The sequence below is a fragment of the Coregonus lavaretus genome (assembly GCF_964263955.1).
Source record: "Coregonus lavaretus genome assembly, chromosome: 18".
NCBI lineage: Eukaryota > Metazoa > Chordata > Actinopteri > Salmoniformes > Salmonidae > Coregonus > Coregonus lavaretus.
Window position 1 is genome coordinate 13,881,295 of NC_140005.1, and position 22,248 is coordinate 13,903,542.

General features: G+C 44.7%; 1 protein-coding gene across 1 annotated transcript; it reads right to left on the reverse strand.

Moving 5' to 3' along the window:
* Window positions 1–703: 703 nt before the first annotated feature.
* On the reverse strand, window positions 704–21,273 carry LOC311145321 (consortin-like; the record flags this gene model as incomplete). Its single annotated transcript, XM_084181555.1, has 11 exons — window positions 704–3,663; window positions 3,888–4,041; window positions 8,786–9,429; window positions 11,075–11,135; window positions 11,427–11,448; window positions 12,089–12,191; window positions 12,655–12,741; window positions 14,648–14,678; window positions 15,360–15,418; window positions 19,519–19,746; window positions 21,186–21,273. 11 exons carry the CDS (start codon window positions 21,271–21,273, stop codon window positions 3,446–3,448), a joined length of 1,695 nt encoding a protein of 564 aa, XP_084037681.1. The 3' UTR covers window positions 704–3,445.
* Between the last annotated feature and the right edge of the window lie 975 nt (window positions 21,274–22,248).

Here is a 22,248-nt window from a genome sequence, read left to right on the forward strand (position 1 = left end):
CAAAATCCTAGAGGAAAACTTGGTTCAGTCTGCTTTCCAACAGACATTGGGAGACAAATTCACCTTTCAGCAGGACAATTACCTAAAACATCAGGCCAAATATAGGCTACACTGGAGTTGCTTACCAAGAGAACATTGAATGTTCCTGAGTGGCCTAGTTACAGTTATGACTTACATTTTACATTTGAAATCCACTTGAAAATCTATGCAAGACTTGAAAATGGCTGTCTAGCAATGACCAACAACCAACTTGACAGAGCATGAATAGTTTTTTAAAGAATGATGGGCAAATATTGTACAATCCAGGTGTGCAAAGCTCTTAGAGACTTACCCAGAAAGACTCAGCTGTAATCTCTGCCAAAAGTGATTCTAACATGTATTGACTCAGGGGGTTGAATACTTATCTAATCAAGATTAGTGTTTATTTTCCATTAAAAAAAAAAAAAAAAATCCATTTTAATTCCACTTTGTAACAACAAAATGTGGAAAAAGTCAAGGGGTGTGAATGCTTTCTGAAGGCACTATGTGTGAGGGAGGCTCTCCAATGCTGTTCAAGGCTGCCCCTAGCGACCTAAAAGGGTATCGTTCAGAAGAGTGTTTTGTCAAAGAGTTTCTCTTTGTATTTGGTATCAGTCTTTATCAGACTATTGTGATGAACAACTTTATAACAATTTACAAACTTAATAACAACTTAACTGCTGGAATAACAACTTTATAACAACAGAGTACAAATTGTGTCAGATCAGTCCCCACAGTGAGGTTTATTAACCAATCAACAGAGAGAAACAGGTGTTTAAAGGTACTCACCACAGTCATCCCTCTCAATGGTGGAGTTTGTTGTGCATGGCCCGGGGGTAGAGATTTCACTTAAGGACCAATGGAATGGTCTAAAATGAGAACTCCACCTACCCGGGGCACAAGGCCATGCAAAACGAACTCGACCAATGGGCGCCCCACGTGGGTGGAGATTTCTCTTAATGCCAATAGAATGGTTAAAATGCGCAAACTCTGCCCATCCGGGGTACCGGGCTATGCAAAACAAACTCGCCCATTGTTTCCTTCACAGACTGTAAAGAAAGATTTGATGCTGCCTTCATAACCAAGTGGGAAGGTGGTATTTACCATATATACGACTGGGAAAAATCCAGTTGAACGGCCCTCCAACTTGTAATTACTAGTGGGAAACTCGTCTATCATCCCTGATCCTGACTTCTCCCACATGCTCAACTCCGACGTCACCTACTAAGGAAATGATCTCGATAACAGCATTTTTGGCAGTTAAATGCAACAAAATATTATTTATAAAAAGCAATCTATTAATATGTTTTTTTAACTATAATTTGTTTACAAGCATGATAGCTGTACTTTTAGTTTATGGTTGACGCAGCTTGTTTGCCATTAGCCAATCAGCGTTTCTCAAAGAGTTCAAAGCACACGAATTCATCAAACTCGCAATTACAACTGGTAATTACTACCTTCCCACTTGGTTATCAACGCAGCATTAGCCAAGAAGACAAACATTAGCTAGTCGTCTTCACATGTCATCATACAGAGATCAAAAGTTTTAAAACAGAGACAAACTTTCTGTCCAGCTTCTGTTCTGACGTTTCCAACTGACATTCTTTAACTGGTGAGTCTCAGAAAGAGATTCCTCTTTTTCAAAACATAGTCTTCAAGAACAAAACAAGGGAGAATATCAACCTAGGATACCCACGTCAAGCCAAAACATGAGAAACAACAGAAAAGCGACATGCACATAAAGATTGATTTGATAGTTGGTTTTTTCTCTCACCCCACATTGTGCAGATATAATATAAATACTTCAGATCCAAACAGTAAGAGAGAGTCATCTGGACCAGCCAGGCGCGTGCAAATCATTTTAAAACCAAGGCTTCCTCTCCTCGTCTCTTCTCCTTCATCTGCCCCCCTCTGAAAGAACCTTGAAAGATGAACGCAAATTGATCCTGGCATTCTTCCTTTCCTCCAAGTTAATAATAATGTATCTATATTGTCCATTTTAAAACAGTTATGAATAGGGTGATATTTTGCTGCTGGTTTCACCCATCTTGTGTTTTCAGATCAGAGGAGATGAAAGAGGAGACAAGGAGAGGAGACGAGGAGGAAAGGAGAGGAAGACACTTTAGACTGTTGGGATGCAGCCTAAGAGTCACTTCCCAGCCTACATCATCATTACATTATCATAGGAGCCACCGTGACATGTCTACTGAACTCTTAACGAAACTAAAACGTCACATGACTTGTGCATTACCGCCGACTGACACATAAAAAAGCCTGAAGAAAAAAACTATTCGCACAATTAAAAATATATATATAATAAGTCAAAATCAATCAAGTCCATTGATCGCAAGTGGTAATGCACTCGGTGTAATACTGATCATGCCCATAATTATTTTACAATAAAGATAAATATACACATGCCTGAGCAAAGACAATTCTCAGCTGAACAGATATTCTTCTTCTAGTACCGACCTGATCCTTCGGAGGCTAAATATTCTTGAAGACGATTACAGACATGTATTGCTTTCTTGTCCATGTTGCATATATCTCCGTCCGACACACACCAAGAGTCATCAAGGGCCAATGCTACACTCTGTAGAGCAAAAAAACACAATAATCCCAGACACCCTCAAACAGAAGTTGTAGAAGTTGCCCCTTACCACTGATACAGAATCAGATATTTCCTCCCCCTCCTGGTTGAGGATAAGGTCAAGATTTGATTTCAGATCTGTGGCTAGGGGCAACCACTAACTTCAGCCCAAAGAAACACCCTGACATTCTCCGTAAGAATCTTCAAAAGTGAGGAACATAAAGAAAAGTAAAATCTGCTTCATTAAAACAAAACGTTCATTAATATAGTATTTTGTAAGACATTATTTCGTGTTTCTGACCACAGCAGAATTGTTGAGATTCAAAATGGAGGCAGTAAACAAAGAGCCGCGGCGGTTTCTAAAAAGGCCGACCAGCCGCTTCCTGTCTGCACATGTGAGCGGTCTTATCCATGCCTGAAGGACCCAGACGGCTCCATGTAGTAGTGAGCAGATCCAAGGTCAGTGGTAATGAGTCTAGCCCAGTCTATCCCTTCCTCTGGGCTGACACCGAGTCAGTCTATGTCCAGTAGTGTATAGTTAAAATCTATAGGTAATACAGTATACTACAGGTCCTAGGCCATTCCTACTAGTTCTACTAGGCAACGCTGCAGATGTCTTAGGCAGCTGTTGGTGTGGTTGCAGGCTACCAGTACCACATACACGTTCCATCACTCTCTCTCTCCCATCACACACATTAACTGGCCAGCCAGTGGAGAGAGAGAGGTGGAGAGAGAGAGAGATAGGAAAACGGGAGGAAATCCTGTCCAGGTTGGAGAAAGGAGAGTATCCACTTTGCAAAACAAGGGATCTTCCTTCCTCTCCCGCTCTCTCATCTCCTATCTTCTCTCCTCTTTGGGGGTCAGCCAGTGTCGGAGCTGATCCATCCCACGATGCAGCTGTGCAAGGCAGAAGTCCACATTCCGAGAGAAGTCGGTGCAGACGGTGGAGTGGGCGTCGCCCAGAGCACAGTAGAGGGCTGTGCCTCCCAGGCTGATCACCACGGTGACCAGGCAGAGCAGGAAGAGGAGCAGGCACGAGTCTCCGCCCACCTCGTCTGGAGGAGGGAAGAGCAACATGTTTAGATGTTTATTATATTCTGAGCTTTATTGAACTGTTTCTTGTCTGGAGAAGGGAGAGGACAGGGGGGAGAGAGTGACATGGTAAGAATATACACACACACATACATACATTCCCGATATGCTGTGCGTGCACACACACACACACACACGATCATAGCCATTGTTGGGCATATATACTGACTCAAACACACACCCTTACCCTGGTCAAAGCCGTCATCAGGTACTTTGAAGCGGACCCTGCGGTTAGCGTGGTGTTTGTGCGGGGCCGAGGAGGGAGCAACACACACATTCTCCACACACACACTCATCCTCCTCCTCTTCAGGATGGACACCAGACTAGGGGCAGGGGTCATCTGGAGGTCAGAGGGACAAGGTCAGCGCCAGGTCAACTGGTTAGCATACACATCATACACATACATCACACACACACTCACGCCATAAACATTCCGTACACAATAGACACATACACCTGACATATATGGATATACACACATACAGTACACCATGCAGTACACACAGACGCACATACACACAAACAAGGGGGCAGTGATGTGTATGCGTATGACAAAGTGCACAGACAAGGTATTCCCACTAGGTGTCAGCATACGCTCCTCCTATGTCAACCTCTTTATTTTGACTACACAACTCAGATACTTTGTCTTAGGTGCTGGTGACCGCTGGAATCACCTTATGAAGTGACATTACATTTACATTTTTGTCATTTAGCAGACGCTCTTATCCAGAGCGACTTACAGTTAGTGAGTGCATACATTTTTCATACTGGCCCCCCGTGGGAATCGAACCCACAACCCTGGCGTTGCAAGCGCCATGCTCTACCAACTGAGCTACAGTGACATCACCTAGTGACATGAACGACCGCTGATCAACTACATGGTCAGAACATTCAGTTGATCTCATTCCCCCCCTCAGTCACCATGTAATTCATCTGAAACATTCTTACGAGAGTTTCAAAACAACATGCATTTAATTTTGCCCGTATTAAGTTTTAAATCAGCAAGGGATTCCTGCATAGCTATAAAATAAACACAGCCAGATCAACAGTTGTGGCAATAGCACACATAATAGTATCATCCACACTGAACAAAAATATAAACGCAAAATTTAAAGTGTTGATCCCATGTTTCATGAGCTGAAATAAAATATCCCAGAAGTTTTCCATACACAAAAAAAGCTTATTTCTCTAAAATGTTGTGCACAAATTTGTTTACATCACTGTTAGTGAGCATATCTCCTTTGCCAAAATAATCCATCCACCTGACAGCTGTGACATATCAAGAAGTTGATTAAACAGCATGATCATAACACAGGTGCACCTTGTGCTGGGGTTTATATAAATAGTGAAGAGAACAGGTCCCAAAAATCAACCCCTGTGGTACACCTTTATGTACTTCCAGAAATTCAGACATAACATCCCAATGTTAATCTCCCAGGACAAACTATCTAGCAAGCTAGCGCAATGCCCATGAATGTTTCATGAGTGTTTCGACATGCCCCCAAATTAATATAGTTGGTTCACAGTTGCTTTTGATATTTTAACCTGCGTGTCCTGATCACATCTGGATAGGCAAAATCAAAGAGCGCGTGGCTGGTATTGTACTAAGTGTACAAAACATTAAGAACACCTTCCTAATATTGAGTTGCACCCGCTTTTGCCCTCAGAACAGCCTCAATTCGTCAGGGCATGGACTCTACAAGGTGTCGAAAGCGTTCCACAGGGATGCTGGCCCATGTTGACGCCAATGCTTCCCACAGTTGACTCAAGTTGGCTGGATGTCCTTTGGGTTGTGGACCTTTCTTGATACACACAGGAAATTGTTGAGCGTGAAAAACCCAGAAACATTGCAGTTCTTGACACACTCAAACCGGTGCGCCTGGCACCTACTACCATACTCTGTTCAAAGGCACTTAAATCTTTTGTCTTGCCCATTCACCCTCTGAATGGCACACATACACAATCCATGTCTCAAGGCTTAGAAATCCTTCTTTAACCTGTCTCCTCCCCTTCATCTACACTGATTGAAGTGGATTTAACAAGTGACATCAATAAGGGATCATAGCTTTCACCTGGTCAGAGTATGTCATAGAAAGGGCAGGTGTTCCTAATGTTTTGTACACTCAGTGTATATTTTGTACACAGTAAAGAAAATCTATTACGGGTCAACATCGAAATATTACTCCCAGCGTTGATCAAAGCTCAGAACGCTTATATTCTTGATCTAATCGCACCTACCTCTATGTTACAGGCTTTGGTTTTTCCATGTATGTTTTTTGAGGTTGGACATTAGCACGAATAGCTCAGCACGTAGGAGGCACCGAATGGCGTCACCTTGTCAGTCAGTATGTGTTACACCTGTGCTGGTTGCCATCTCATTAGTGGGAAGGTGTATTTAAGAGTGGCTGGCCCAGTGCTCCAGTTGTCTTGATAGATGCGGAGGGTTAACATCTTTAGTTGTCTTGATAGATGGAGGGTTAACACCTTTAGTTGTCTTGAGAGCTGGAGGGTTAACACCTTTAGTTGTCTTGATAGATGGAGGGTTAACACCTTTAGTTGTCTTGATAGATGGAGGGTTAACACCTTTAGTTGTCTTGATATATGGAGGGTTAACTCCTTTAGTTGTCTTGATGGTGGTCCTCTGTAGCTCAGCTGGTAGAGCACGGCGCTTGTAACGCCAAGGTAGTGGGTTCGATCCCCGGGACCACCCATACACAAAAATGTATGCACGCATGACTGTAAGTCGCTTTGGATAAAAGCGTCTGCTAAATGGCATATTTGATAGATGGAGGGTTAACACCTTCAGTTGTCTTGATATATGGATCTCTAGTGGCACAGCTAGCACTGCGATGCAGTGCCTTAGACCACTGCGCCACTCGGGAGGCCATTAGTTGTCTTGATAGATAGATGGAGGGTTACTCCTTTAGTTGTCTTGATAGATAGATGGAGGATTAACTCCTTTAGTTGTCTTGATAGATAGATGGAGGGTTAACTCCTTTAGTTGTCTTGATAGATGGAGGGTTAACACCTTTAGTTGTCTTGATAGATAGATGAGGGTTAACACCTTTAGTTGTCTTGATAGATAGATGGAGGGTTAACACCTTTAGTTGTCTTGATAGATAGATGGAGGATTAACTCCTTTAGTTGTCTTGATAGATAGATGGAGGGTTAACTCCTTTAGTTGTCTTGATAGATGGAGGGTTAACACCTTTAGTTGTCTTGATAGATAGATGGAGGGTTAACACCTTTAGTTGTCTTGATAGATAGATGGAGGGTTAACACCTTTAGTTGTCTTGATAGATGGATGGAGGGTTAACACCTTTAGTTGTCTTGATAGATAGATGAGGGTTAACACCTTTAGTTGTCTTGATAGATAGATGAGGGTTAACACCTTTAGTTGTCTTGATAGATAGATGGAGGGTTAACACCTTTAGTTGGCGCTCCCTATTTAGATTTTTAGACAAACAATCCTTTATCTGATTTTCTGATTTTGTTTTGCACCACTTTTTTGGTTTGTTTCCTGTCATTAAGTTTGGTGTTTTTTTTGTCATTTTGTTTGCCTCTTCTTGGGCAAATTTAGTGGCTGCTCATGGTGGGTGTCTTTTGGTTTAGCAGCACATTCGCCACTCTCTCAAACCGCTAACTCCTCCCTCTCGTGACACGTGAAACGAACTACTCCAGCTCGCAGTTGGCTACTGCTGACAGTGTTTACGAGCTGCCGGACAACAGGCCATTTTAAAACCGTCCTGTGACTCCTACTGTCTACAGACATCCCCCAAACAAAAACCGATGTTCAGAGAATGAGTGCACAACTGGTAAATAGTCGCTTCTATTGCAGTAACGTTGAAGGGCTCTGGCTAGTATTACTTAGCCAGCTAGAAGGATGAAGTAAGAAACTAACGTTAAACAGAGCCTAACTCAGCAGGCGCAGAAAATACGCACTAAGTTCTCATAACTTTGCTTTACAGAGCATAGGCTACTGAGACAGACAGTGATGTGGTGAGGCAGGCTGCAATGCATGCAGGGGGAAAGAGGAAGCAAGCAGAGACAAGTTAGTACAGTGGTTCCCAAACTTTGGGTCTGGTCCCCTGAGAAAATCTGTACTAATCTTATCAAAAAAGTTAGGAACTTAAAGAAATGTTTCAATATGAAAATCTCCACATGGCCTATCCCCACAAGGCCTACATTAAAATGCAAACAATAGTTCAAAACATTTCAAGTTTTCATTTTGTCGATGCTACGTGTCAGTGTGAATAATTTATCATACCCCCCCCCCCCCCCTTTAAGGGGTATAACATTACAGCTGTATAGCTAATAGGCTGTGTTTGTAGATTGACTGAGGTGAATGAACCTACAGCAGCCAAGATGATAATGGATGGGGTCATTTTTGCTGTTCTCCAAATAGCATTTTAAAGTTTTAATTGTATAGAAATGCAGTAAATGAGCTTCAACCCCCCTAATGAGGACCTAGCACTGTCTGCTTGCTAATTACTGACTGTTACCCTCTCTCTGTCTCCCCCCCACTCACACAGGAAGAGACATTGTCCATAACAATCACCACTGTTCCTTCACTCTGATATACTACCTTACAACAGGATGGGAGAGAGAGGGGAAGAGTTTTTGGGTAGTCAGAAAACTCACACGCATCTGTGCGCAAAAGTTTCTCTCTCTTACAGTAATAGCTAGACTAACAGCCATATGTGGTTTATGGGCCACTCTCCTCTGAGCAGCCATATTTCACTGAAACACTAATTTCCAACAAAATGGCTATATAATGCCATTAGACTCCAGCGACTGTGCCTCCATTCCGGCTCTAGCTGGGTATAGAGGGCATTGTGTGTCTAGTTGGGTAGATAAGTATTTAGTATTGATCTGGCACAGTGTTGGGATGAGGTGGCATTAAGACAGGTTACGTCTGACTGCTCAAACACACATATGCACACATTCATGTTCTAGTTCAAACAGATGTGAACAGAGCAATAAAATCCCTTTGTTCAGATAAACAGCAAAAGTGTGTGTGTGGCACTGGACTCCAGTCCCACAGAGGGTTACCCAGACACACACACAGTTTCTCTCCCACTCACCTCCTCCACTGTGATGCGTTTGGCCAGGTTGTCGAGAGAAGCTGCTCCATCTCTGATCCTCTCCACTTCAAACATGTCCTCTTCCTGATCATACTCCTCACACTGCTCCTCCTTAACCTGGTTCTCCTCCTGCTGCACCTCCTCCAGTGTGAGCTGCTCTTTCACTGCCAAGACTGAGATCTCCTCTAGAGGAGCTTTAAAACACACATCGCTATCCCTCTTCACCTCCTCTTTATCCAATGCCAAGGCCTCCTCCTGTTCTTCCTCTCCTCCCTGCCGCTCCTCAGGCTTGGATCGGCTCATTTCTCCATCCGTAGGAGGGTCCGGCCCAGCACACCCCTCCTGAGTGGTGTGTTCCATCTCTCTCTCAGTCTGCTGTCCTGTTCCTCTGCTCAGAGAGTCTGTGAACGCAGCCCTGCCCTCCCTCTCCTCCCCTTTGGCAAGGGAGCCGTCAATAAGATAATCTCTATGGAAACCATCAATCCCCTTGGAGTCTCCGCAGTCCTGTGCCACGTCCAGAGGTGCAAAGTCATTGAAGCAGAGGCTGTCCATCAGGGCTGCAGCTGATTTGATTGGGTAGATGCTCTGGGAGAGGGTGGAGTCTGTTACTCTATGGTCCTCCTCCATCCCTGATGCACACTCAACTAATCGACCAATGATAGAGACAGATAGAGAGCAACATGGAAAAAGTGTTACAAGTCCCCAACCTCTCCCTTTACAGTCCCCTAAACATCCCAACACTCCCCATACTCATCTACTCTGCAGAAGAGTCCACTGTATAACCTATCTCAGTAACAGAGCGGGAATCACTGGTCCTCACCATCCTCAATACATCTCCTAGATCTCCTAAACGAATTATTCACAACACCTTCCTCCTTTAGCTGCTGTTTTATAGGGTACTTGATGTCATCAGAGCACATCTCATTTCCTGTCTACTCCCTCTCTCTCATATCCCTCTCTCTCATATTCACTATAGAGACCTCTCTCATATCCACTATAGAGACCTATCTCATATCCACAATAGAGACCTCTCTCATATCCACTATAGAGACCTCTCTCATATCCACTATAGAGATCTCTCTCATATCCACTATAGAGACCTCTCTCATATCCACTAGAGACCTCTCTCATATCCACTATAGAGATCTCTCTCATATCCACTATAGAGACCTCTCTCATATCCACTATAGAGACCTCTCTCATATCCACTATAGAGACCTCTCTCATATCCACTATAGAGACCTCTCTCATATCCACTATAGAGACCTCTCTCATATCCACTATAGAGACCTCTCTCATATCCACTATAGAGACCTCTCTCATATCCACTATAGAGACCTCTCTCATATCCACTATAGAGACCTCTCTCATATTCATTATAGAGACCTCTCTCATATCCACTATAGAGACAGACAAACACCCTTCCTCGTCCACTCAAACGGAAACAGAGAGAGGACAAGTTGTCCCTCAGATCCAAATATTTATTCAATGTGAAAATATTTATCAGATCTGTATAAAAAAGGGGAGACAGAGTTATACTCTCTTCACTAATCCAGCCTCCGGAACACTGACATTGAGCTTTCTAACTTAAGTGTGTGTGTGTGTGTGTGTGGTCACGCCTGGGTTGTGAAAGTGAAACCAGGCCATGACAGAACACAATGCCCTGTGTCTCTGTGCACAGGTAACTCACACCTTGGACTACATGTATGTGTACAGGTAGGTAACACACCTTGCACTACATCTCTGTGTAGGTGTGTACAGGTAGGTAAAACAAACCCTTGGCTCCCCAGAGCTTCCCTTCAGTTTATCAGTAACCCAAATCCCACACCAGCGGACCTCCCCTAACACACACACGTACACAGGTGATGGAATGTATTTCAGGTGTTTCTGGGTAACCAGGTGGGAGAGAAAAGAGAGACAAAGAGAGAGAGACAAAGAGACAGATAGAGAGAGAGAGAGAGAGAGAGACAGGGAGAGGGAGAGCGAGAGAGAGAGAGATAGAGAGAGAGAGAGACAGCGAGAGGGAGAGACAGAGAGAGAGAGAGAGAGAGACAGCGAGAGGGAGAGCGAGTAGGGGAAAAAGGAATAGTTGTAAATGTCCTGTTTAATAATTGACAGGTCAGCTGCCTCTCTAGAACCTCTCAGCAAAAACATGCAGAGTAACAGACACTGATCCTGCACTGATAAACTACTGCTTCCTCAACCAAACTTCAACGGTTCAGTGACACCTTCTAGGCTCAGAACCTGCAACTGGCTGATCGGACAGGTCAAACACACACACACACTTACCTGACCTGCATGAAGGAAGTCTATCTTCAACACACAGAGAGACCGAGTCCACAGCCTCACACTACACACACACACACAGAGGGGAAAGCAGAGTGAACGCCCATGCATACATGCACATTGCGGACCAATATACACAACTTACATTCAAACCAGCCCGAGCAAAGCACTGAATACTGTGCCAATGCTAGACAGAGGACCTCTACAATGATATCATGTCAATGCTAGACAGTGGATCTCTACAATGCTATCATGTCAATGCTAGACAGCGGACCTCTACAATGCTATCATGTCAATGCTAGACAGTGGATCTCTACAATGCTATCATGTCAATGCTAGACAGAGGACCTCTTACCTTCTCTGCTCCAGGACTGGGTCTGAGAGAGAGAGAGAGAGAGAGAGAGAGAGAGAGAGAGAGAGAGAGAGAGAGAGAGAGAGAGAGAGAGAGAGAGAGAGAGAGAGAGAGAGAGAGAGAGAGAGAGAGAGAGAGAGAGAGAGAGAGAGAGAGAGAGAGAGACAGACAGACAGACAGTTAGTGCTGTCACTTTCCTCCTCCGTGATTGAAGAAAGGTCTCTGAGTAGCCAAGGCTAAGATAGTTGGCCCTGCTCTCTCCCAGGGAATCTAATATTAGCATCGCACATTTACCTAGCTTTTTCAGTGTGTGCGTGTGTAAACTCTATCAGTGCTGCAGCTCAAATGACTGAAAGTGCAGCAACACCAACGGGCCATATGTTTAAACCATCACCGCTGTAAGTGTACACACACACAAACACTAACTACCTGGGAGAGAGCCAGGTGTGTCAATGTACATCACTGTACCTGCTTCTCAAGTTTTCTCATTAAATATGAAATGTGTACGGTGGTCTTTCCTTGTTATACTGCAACCTTTACCTGTACTGAGCTGTAAAGGACCACATCTAAAGACCCACTTTACACACACACACACGCACACACACAAACACACGCACGCACGTACACACACACACACGCACGCACACACACACACACACACACACCGTTGGTGTGTTTTGCAGATGTGTGCGAGTCTGTCCAGTTGCTGTGCAGCCAGGACAGTGTTACTGTTCCTCTCTCCCTGACCGTCTGACCTACACCGCCTCTCTGGAAGAACAAAGGTCAGAGGTTAGAGGAAGGAAGGAAACATGACACAGCATAAACACACCCAGAAAGAAAGGGGAGGGAGAGAAGATGACGATACATAATGAGACTTCTAATGGCTGAAAGGGAGAGAGAGAGAGAGCGAGAGAGGGGGGAGGGGGGAGACAGAGAGAGAGCGAGAGAGAGAGAGAGAGGAGACAGAGGGAGAGAGAGAGGGGGGAGAGAGAGTGGGAGAGCGAAAAAGAGAGAGAGGGGACAGAGAGAACGAGAGAGAGAGGGAGAGAGAGAGAGAGAAAGAGAGAGGGAGGGAGAGAGAGAGAGGAGAGAGAGAGAGAGAGAGGGGAGAGAGAGAGGGGGAGAGAGAGAGAGGGGGGGAGAGAGAGATAGAGGGGGAGACAGAGAGAGAGAGAGAGGAGAGAGACGGGGGAGAAAGAGGGAGAGGGAGAGGGAGAGAGAGAGCATGTACCCCACTGTTCCTGCATTTTTGTCAGGTTGTGTAGTAGTCTCTGGTGGTAGAGTCTCTCTAGCTGAACACACCACACTGCTCGCTCATCTGGTCAACACAGGGTTAAGGAAACACACACACACACACACACACACACACACACACACACACACACTCAATATGACTAATCTGCCTACATCCTTCAGTCATTGTTTGTAATACAAATGAGATCATTAATGAATAAAGAGTAGGGTGTCTGTGAGGGCGAAGGGGTCCTAACAAAATAACAACGAGACAACAAACCACTGGAGTCAACCACACAAACCAGATAATCACAAACCAGATAATGCTTTTAAGTCCATGAGGGGGAGTGAATGAGTGCACACTTAGGGAATGAAGGGGAGGGAAAAGAGTGGCGAGCGACAGATAACGAGAGATGGAAAGATAGAGGGAGGGTGGGGTTTTCAGGAGAATGAGAAAGAGAGAGTGTGAGTGAGTGAGTGAGTGAGAGTAGATAGATAATGTCCCCACAGAATATAAAGAGATTAGCAGCAATAAACACACAGCACTCACCAAGCACTAACAGAGATATCAAGATACGAGGCTAACGACAATGAATCACCTTAAAAAGATAAATACACTGAGTGTACAAAACATTAGGAACACCTTCCTAATATTGAGTTGCACCCCCTTTTGCCCTTAGAAACAGCCTCAATTCGTCGGGGATACAAGGTGTCGAAAGCATTCTACAGGGATGCTGGCCCATGTTGACTCCAATGCTTCCCACAGTTGTGTCATGTTGGCTGGATGTCCTTTGGGTGGTGGACCACACACACGGGAAAATGTTGAGCGTGGAAAAACCCAGCAGCGTTGCAGTTCTTGACACACTCAAACTGGTGCGCCTGGCACCTACTACCATACCCCTTTCAAAGGCACTTACATCTTTTGTCTTGCCCATTCACCCTCTGAATGGCACACATACACAATCCATGTCTCAATTGTCTAAAGGCTTAAAAATCCTTCTTTAACCCTCTCCTCCCCTTCATCTACACTGATTTAAGTGAATTTAACAAGTGACATCAATAAGGGATCATACCTTTCACCTGGTCAGTCTATGTCATGGAAAGAGCAGGTGTTCCTAATGTTTTATACACTCAGTGTACATGATAAAGTGGGGGAATCCTTGTGCTGTGTGTGTGCTTGAATGCGTGCCTTCCCCAGTTGCATTACACTCTATTGGCTCCGTGTGGAGGAAGGGAACGGATTCCAAACTTTCTTCTTTCTCTCCTTCTGAACCAATAGCTTTGTATGGGGGATAGTTATGTTTCTATCTATCGTCTACTGGTCTTTTCTATGTGGTCCATCATATGTCTAACTGGTTCTGTCCTACACAAAGCAGTGTACTGGAGAGCTCCATATATTACAGAGGGATCGTGTGTTAGCCACCGTTTCCGTTTCTCTCTCGCTCTCTCTCTCTCTCTCTCTCTCTCTCTCTCTCTCTCTCTCTCCATCTCTCCATCTCTCTCTCTCTCTCTCTCTCTCTCTCTCTCTCTTGCTCCTTTTCTCTCCATCTCTCTCTCTCTCTCTCGCTCCTGTTCCTCAGAACAGCCTCAATTCGTCGGGGATACAAGGTGTCGAAAGCATTCTACAGGGATGCTGGCCCATGTTGACTCCAATGCTTTCCACAATTGTGTTAAGTTGGCTGGATGTCCTTTGGGTGGTGGACCATTCTCTCTCTCTCTCTCTCTCTCTCTCTCTGATCAAGACTAAAAGAAAGATAAGATGTTTGCAGCTTGAACCCTGTGGTAGGTTTAAACTAGAACACAGCACAGCCTGAGAGTTGGAATGACCCAGAGCACACTGTCATTTACTAGAGAAACAGAGATATGAGCTGACTGATAAGGATACAATCGTCATAGACCTAGAGGACATAACACACACGTGCGTGCGCACACACCCAGACGCTCTCACACACGGTCAAACAAACACACGCACACACGAGTGATAAGGATACAATCTTCCTGGAGGACAAAGGCCTCAGCTATCTGCAGAGGGAGAAAGAGAGGAGAGGGTTAAAGGTTAACAAGTACATTCATTTACATTTTAACATTTTAGTCATTTAGCAGACGCTCTTATCCAGAGCGACTTACATGAGCAATTAGGGTTAAGTGCCTTGCTCAAGGGCACATCGACAGATTGTTCACCTAGTCGGCTCAGGGATTTGAACCAGCGACCTTTCAGTAACTGGCACAACGCTCTTAACCACTAAGCTACCTGCCGCCCCATTTAGACACCGCTTTTACATTCTAGTCACCCAGAACAAATAACAACTGTATTCCACCAAGGAATAGACAAATACATACTGTATTACCATCAACTGTACTATCAAGAAGTTAAACATTGTACATAGCCCAATACGGAATAATGATTAAACTACGTCTAGTACGACTTTGACCCCGAGACAGAAACATGTAAACAACCTCCCTAAGAGGCATTAAAGAAGGTAAACACACACAAACACTGTCGGTAAGCTAGAGAAACACTGCTAATCTCCATGGACACAGTGGAAAATACAGGAAATAGCTTGGAAAGTCTTTGAAATCCTTCTTGATCACAGTTGCATTTGTAGTTTCCAAAGTTCCCCCTATCCACCTGTAGCTAGAGGGAGGTGAGGAGAGCTCCACAGCCTGACAAAGCAGCAGCGGTGTGTATGTGTCAGACTCTACCTCTCTAGTGAGTGTTGTTGTTCTCCTGCTGACTGAAGTGGACCGAAACGGGATGGAGAGAGAGAGAGAGAGAGAGAGAGAGAGAGAGAGAGAGAGAGAGAAGGAGTGTGTGAGATAGAGAGCATGAGCGCTCACATTTCTAATCAAGTGAGAGGCGGTAACAACCCACTGACCTCTCTCACACTCGCTCTTTCTCTCTCTTCTTTGTTGCAAGTAACAATACATTTATATAAATATGAATTGCTCATTTTGCTTGCTTGTGGTATGTAGGCCTACATGTGTGCAAGAGAGAGAAAAAGGGAGGGAGTGAGAGAGAGAGAGCAGGGGAGAGAGAGAATGAGGGAGCAGTGAGAGAGAGAGCAGGGGAGAGAGAGAATGAGGGAGCAGTGAGAGAGAGAGAGCAGGGGAGAGAGAGAATGAGGGAGCAGTGAGAGAGAGAGAGCAGGGGAGAAAGAGAATGAGGGAGCAGTGAGAGAGAGAGCAGGGGAGAGAGAGAATGAGGGAGCAGTGAGAGAGAGAGCAGGGGAGAGAGAGTATGAGGGAGCAGTGAGAGAGAGAGAGCAGGGGAGAGAGAGAATGAGGGAGCAGTGAGAGAGAGAGCAGGGGAGAGAGAGAATGAGGGAGCAGTGAGAGAGAGAGCAGGGGGGGAGAGAGAATGAGGGAGCAGTGAGAGAGAGAGAGCAGGGGAGAGAGAGAATGAGGGAGCAGTGAGAGAGAGAGCAGGGGAGAGAGAGAGAAATAAAAGAGAAAAGAAGACTTCCTCCTAATGTACTGCATGTTTTTATAGGAAGTATAAAAGTATCACATGTAATCTCCTTCATAGAAAGCTCCATTACAACTCAGACAGGGGAGACACAACAAAAACACTCATTCTGTCCTTACAAGGGCTGGTCAGAACTCCCTGGGTTGCTAAGCGTTGTCTGGATCTCGACCAATCAGATTGGGGACAGGGGAAGGAGAACGTCAGAGGTGAACAGATGTGAGTTGGGTTTCAATAGGGTTGTGTTCAGAGCATTGCAGAAAGAAAATGAATAAAGCTGACATGATTCCCTGTTTTATCCAACAGATAGTCATATCCCAATCCCAAATGGACCCCTAGATCCTACCCCCTATGCCAGGGCTTCCCAACCATTTTGGCCACGACCCCATTTTGATATGTGAAAATTCTTGCGACCCCAACCACGTGAAAATAATGATGTAATTAACAGCCAATGTTTACTTTTTTATTTGGGGCTATGGCAGTCAATTGAAAAACATTCTAACAGTATTTCTGATTGTCTTCTCAACTCACCATCACATACTTTTAATGTGGGGCAGTCAAATTCAAATTAGTCTGACATAATGTCTCTTATCTCACCACCACTAATGAGATGGGTGTGCTTGATGCATGTAGTGTCGGAGCTTTTCAAAGTCAGGGGGTGTGGTCGACAGTGCGCACCTCATCTCTGCTGTCACATCCAACCTGGATCAATATTTGGTTTTAATACAGACGAGAGCACTGAATCCAGCTTCACACAGATATGAGCTGTCGAAGGGTACCATGAGTTTTATGGTGCTTTCAAGACAACTGGGAATTCTGAAAAACACAAGGTAAAATCATGACGTCAGTGGTCTTCAGGTCAGAAAGTCGGAGCTCTAGAAAGAGGCCAGAGTTCCCGAGTTGGAATTCCGAGTTGGATGACCGTTTAAAGCGATTTTTCCCAGTCAGTGCTAGTTTTTTTTCGAATTCCCAGTTGTCTTGAACGCACTGAAGTCTGAGATTTCCGAGTTCACAGTTGTTTTGAATGCGGCATTAATGCAGAGTGACAGCAGGGTATTCCCGTTGACTCAAGAATCAAAACTCCTCCATAGTGACCCGTGAATGCATTTGGTCACATGACAGCTCGATCAGCTGTTTGATTTCACTAACCGGCATGTTAACTGAGCCAGGATCACAGTCAAACGGATTAGGAAGTAGATCCCAAAGTGCTCTTCCAAGCGTTGGATGTGAACAGTCATCACTCGTGTGGGACACTTACTGATGCTGTCACTCTTTCCTCTGAATCCACGGATTCGGCTCATCTGTAGAATGTTTTTGTATTTCCCCTGCATGTTTGCGTTCAGTTCGTTCAGTTTCCCAAATATGTCTGTTACATAGGCAAGGAGATACATTTTATTTTCATTACACAGAAAGTCAACCAAGTCTGTTTTTTTTTACATCCATTGTGAATGACAACAGTTCCTCCCTCAATTTGAAAAATCTTTCTGACACCCCCCCTCGACAACCACCAAGCCTTGGTGTGAAATAGAACATTGTCATGCTTTGATCCCATATCTCCACATAGTTTTGCGAACAGGCGTGCAAACAGTGGATGTGGTTTGATGTAGTTAACAATCTAAGTTAACTGCTGCAGTATATCTCTGAGTTCTCTGCTCAGCTCTTTTGTCACCAGTTGCTCTCGGTGTATCATACAATCCATCCATATGGCAGTTTTTGAGTTGTTAGAGTTTCCTCTTGATCGCTAGCAATAGCATAAATTCTTCATTTAACATTGTTATCTGCCAAAGGTATTGGTGTGAGTTTCTGAGCCTTTTCCCTCCCCACATTGTTTTCACCATATGAATTGCGGCCGCTAATATCAAAGTCTCTGCAATAGTGTGTGGTTTCATAGCGTAGCGGGCCTACCGATTCACAGGTAAAGTGCAGCCTTTTTCCATGATCTAAGGGCGCTTTCTGGTTGAATTTTAACCATATTACAATGATTTTGAGATACAATAATAATAATAATAGTCATTTACAAAGACGATATTATAACATACAGTAAAGAAATTGTTTAGTATTTCTTTCTTTTTTTCAGGATTTTGAAATTCTCCCGTGTCGCCATTTTCATATTTCGCGACCCCTAGTTTGGGAACCGCTGCCCTATGCGAATGTGAAGATCTGAGAGGATTTGATTGGCATAATCAATATGGTGAAACGTTCACCTAGCCTATCAGAGGGTGGTGCTATTACCATATTGATTGCACCGGTCAAATCCTCTCAGATCTGTGCATAGGGTCCAGGGTTCCATTTGGGCCATGTCTGTTCTATCTGAACGTTCTGTAACGCTGAACCCACCTGAACACGCCCCAGGAGACAGTTGAAAGTGTTGGGAGGAGGGAGGGAGTAGACCAATGATGTATATACATCATTGTAGTAGACAGATGCAGAGAGGTGCTGATCAGAAATGACAGCAGTGCCCCTACTGGTGGAGGAGGGAAGATACAACACTTTTTCACTTCACTTCACCCAGAGCACTGTTGAGAGGCTTTGTATATCATAATGACAGGGATTATACCACACTCACACACACTGTAATGGCTGTGTGTGTGTGTGTTCAGTCAGTCTGGTAAATACACTACATGACCAAAAGTATGTGGACACCTGCTCGTCGAACATCTCATTCCAAGATCATGGGCATTAATATGGAGTTGTTCCCCCCTTTGCTGCTATAACAGCCTCCACTCTTCTGGGAAGGCTTTCCACTAGATGTTGGAACATTGCTGCGGGAACCTGCTTCCATTCAGGCATAAGTGCATTAAAGAGGTCGGACACTGATGTTGGGCGATAGGGCCTGGCTCGCAGTCGGCGTTACAATTCATCCCAAAGGTGTTTGATGGGGTTGAGGTCAGGGCTCTGTGCAGGCCAGTCAAGTTCTACCACTTCGCAGCTGAGCCGTTGTTTTATTTTATTTTATTTTATTTAACCTTTATTTAACTAGGCAAGTTGTTGCTCCTAGACGTATCCACTTCACAATAACAACACTTACAGTTGACCGGGGAAGCTCTATCAGGGCAGAAATGTAATGAACTGACTTGTTGGAAAGGTGGCATCCTATGACGGTGCCACGTTGAAAGTCACTGAGCTCTTCAGTAAGGCCATTCTACTGCCAATGTTTGTCTATGGAGATTGCATGGCTGTGTGCTCGATTTTATACACCTGTCAGCAACGGGTGTGGCTGAAATAACCGAATCCACTAATTTGAAGGGGTGTCCACATACTTTTGTATATATAGTGAGCTAACCACAGCTAAATGTTCACTTGAGAACAGCGCAGGCAGGTAGAAATACAATATATAGAATGGAGAGGGACGGGCACACACCTGATGGAGGCACTGAGGAAGGTGGGAGTGATCTTTACATTCCCCTAGCTCCTGTAGGGTGGCCAGGAGAGCAGAGCTAGGCTCTGTGGTGGAGGTGGTAGGTCCTCTGGTGGAGGTGGGTCCTCTGGTGGAGGTGGGTCCTGTGGTGGAGGCGTGCGTCTCCCCTTTTGGGTCACTGTAGGAGGGTTCGTCTGGACTACCTGCTTCGGGGCTGATGGGATATGTAGTCTCTGGAGACACAGATGGGTGGAGCTCTACCAATCTGCCTAAAGAGAGAATGAAAATAGAGGACGGGGAAGATAGAGAAAGGGACAAGACAAAAAGAGAGAGAGAGTACATCAAACATCAAAGTAACCCTGTTATAAAACTCAGACAGTGAGAGCCAGTGAAAAGCCAGACTGAGAAGAATCTCTACCTACTGAGTGATTCCACACACTCTCGCTATTTGTACTTTTCTCTTTGTGATTCTGTTCTGTGGAAACCACAGCCCGTTTGAGCAATCCCAAGTCCTGACAAGTCAATAAAGCCTTTATTATCCCATGGTGGGAAATGAATTTGGTTGCTAGTGACATAACATTCATAGTATAATGCACCATTGAGCACTTAAACCGACATACGCACACACACACACAACAGTGAGCCTTGTTGTTAAAGGCTAAAACAAGGGATGGACAAAGGCTAGCACAATGACACACAGAGATCACATCACAGGCTAGCACAATGACACACAGAGCTCACGTCACAGGCTAGCACAATGACACACAGACCTCACATCACAGGCTAGCACAATGACACACAGAGCTCACATCACAGGCTAGCACAATGACACACAGAGCTCACATCACAGGCTAGCACAATGACACAGAGCTCACATCACAGGCTAGCACAATGACACACAGAGCTCACATCACAGGCTAGCACAATGACACACAGAGCTCACATCACAGGCAAGCACAATGACACACAGAGCTCACATCACAGGCTAGCACAATGACACACAGAGCTCACATCACAGGCTAGCACAATGACACAGAGAGCTCACATCACAGGGTAGCACATTTGGCTACAATGACTAACAACATCACAATGACTAACAACATCACAATGACTTACAACATCACAATGACTAACAACATCACAATGACTAACAACATCACAATGACTAACAACATCACAATAGCCAACACCCAGTGGCAACTGTTAGTTACTTAGATGTCTTGCCAAGAGAGTGTGTGTTATGGGACAGGCACCACACCCAAATGAGATAAACAGGAAAACACTTACAGATCCTCAGACTCCTCTCAATCACTTTACCTCTTCCCCTGTCTATCTCCTGCTTTTTCTCCTTCTGTCCCCCTCCTTGCTGTACCCCTCTCCTCTACCTCTCTACCTCTCCCCCTCTCCTTCTCTCTCTCCATCTCTCTGACTGTAGCTCATGCGGTTGCTCTGACATCACTGTGTGACCCGGGCTGTATGCCACAAATCTGATCTGCTGACCGATTAACAGGGTTAGCGCGCACACACACACACACAAACACGTAAGCCCAGCCGATTGAGTAACCCAGACCTTCAACCATGGCCAGAAACACACACAGTTTCTCAATAGAATTGACTAGTCTCTGCCTCCTCCTGATCAATGATACCCAATAAAACTGATCCAAGTAAAGGTGATAGATTTTCTGTGTGTGTGTGCACGTCATCTTACCTGTGTCTGAGAAGGAGGAGTCAGTCATAGGAGTGTCGGGTGATTGGCCACGAGTCACGCTGCTGTCCTCCTCCTCTTCTTCCACCATCACATCATCATCATCTTCCTCTCCCTTCATATTTCTATCACCATCTTCCTCCTCCTCTTCCTCCCTATTGCTGTTTAAAGAGTCTTGTTCGATGGAGTCACATCCAACCCTCTGACCATCATCTAATTGAGTCTGTGTCCAGTTCTGGTTTTGGTGGGCGGAGACCTGATTTGGTTCCGAGTGGTCTGATTGGTTGTAGTGGAGGTCGACCCCGCCTTCCTGACCCTCTGACACCACTGGCCCCGCCCTCTCACACTGACCTGGAAGCAGATAAAGAGAGACAAGAGGTTCTGTTGTTGTCATAACACACAGCAGGAGATTCCAATCTACTCTGTATGCACTCATGTAGATCTAATACAGGGGTCTTCAACCTTTTCTTGCCCAGGGACCCCTGCCTAGGCAAACCAGTGACCCCCATCATATGTTAGCAAAACATGTTTTGTTTCCCCAGGTGAATGGTAACGGCAAGGAGAAGTAATCAACATTTTAAAATGAATAGATTTGGAAGATAGTTTTTCATTATTTTGACCTCCCCACATTATAATTGGAAGAAGTGTAAACTCGAACATAGCCTATTAGCTAGAAAAGTAACTCCAAACACATTCACAAATAGCAGCTGTTTATCTGGTTAAACAAAGGTTAGCCATGTGTTGGCCAAAATGTACATCCAAGTCAAGAAAGCTTGCCAGCACTTGCTGCGACTGGTAGACTGGTACTCGCTGGGTGCTTTTTCAAAGCCTATGTCAGATACTCCAGTGAGTATAATAAGCTCAAATGAATGGAACTGGCTCAATATTAGGAGTTGCGATACAGTGCCTATGAAAAGTCTACACCCCCATTGGATTTCTTCACATTTTATTGTGTTACAAAGTGGGATTAAAATGGCTTTAATTTTCATTTTTTGTCAACAATCTACACAGAATACCCTAATGTCAAAGTGGAAGAATATATATGCAGTATCTCACAAAAGTGAGT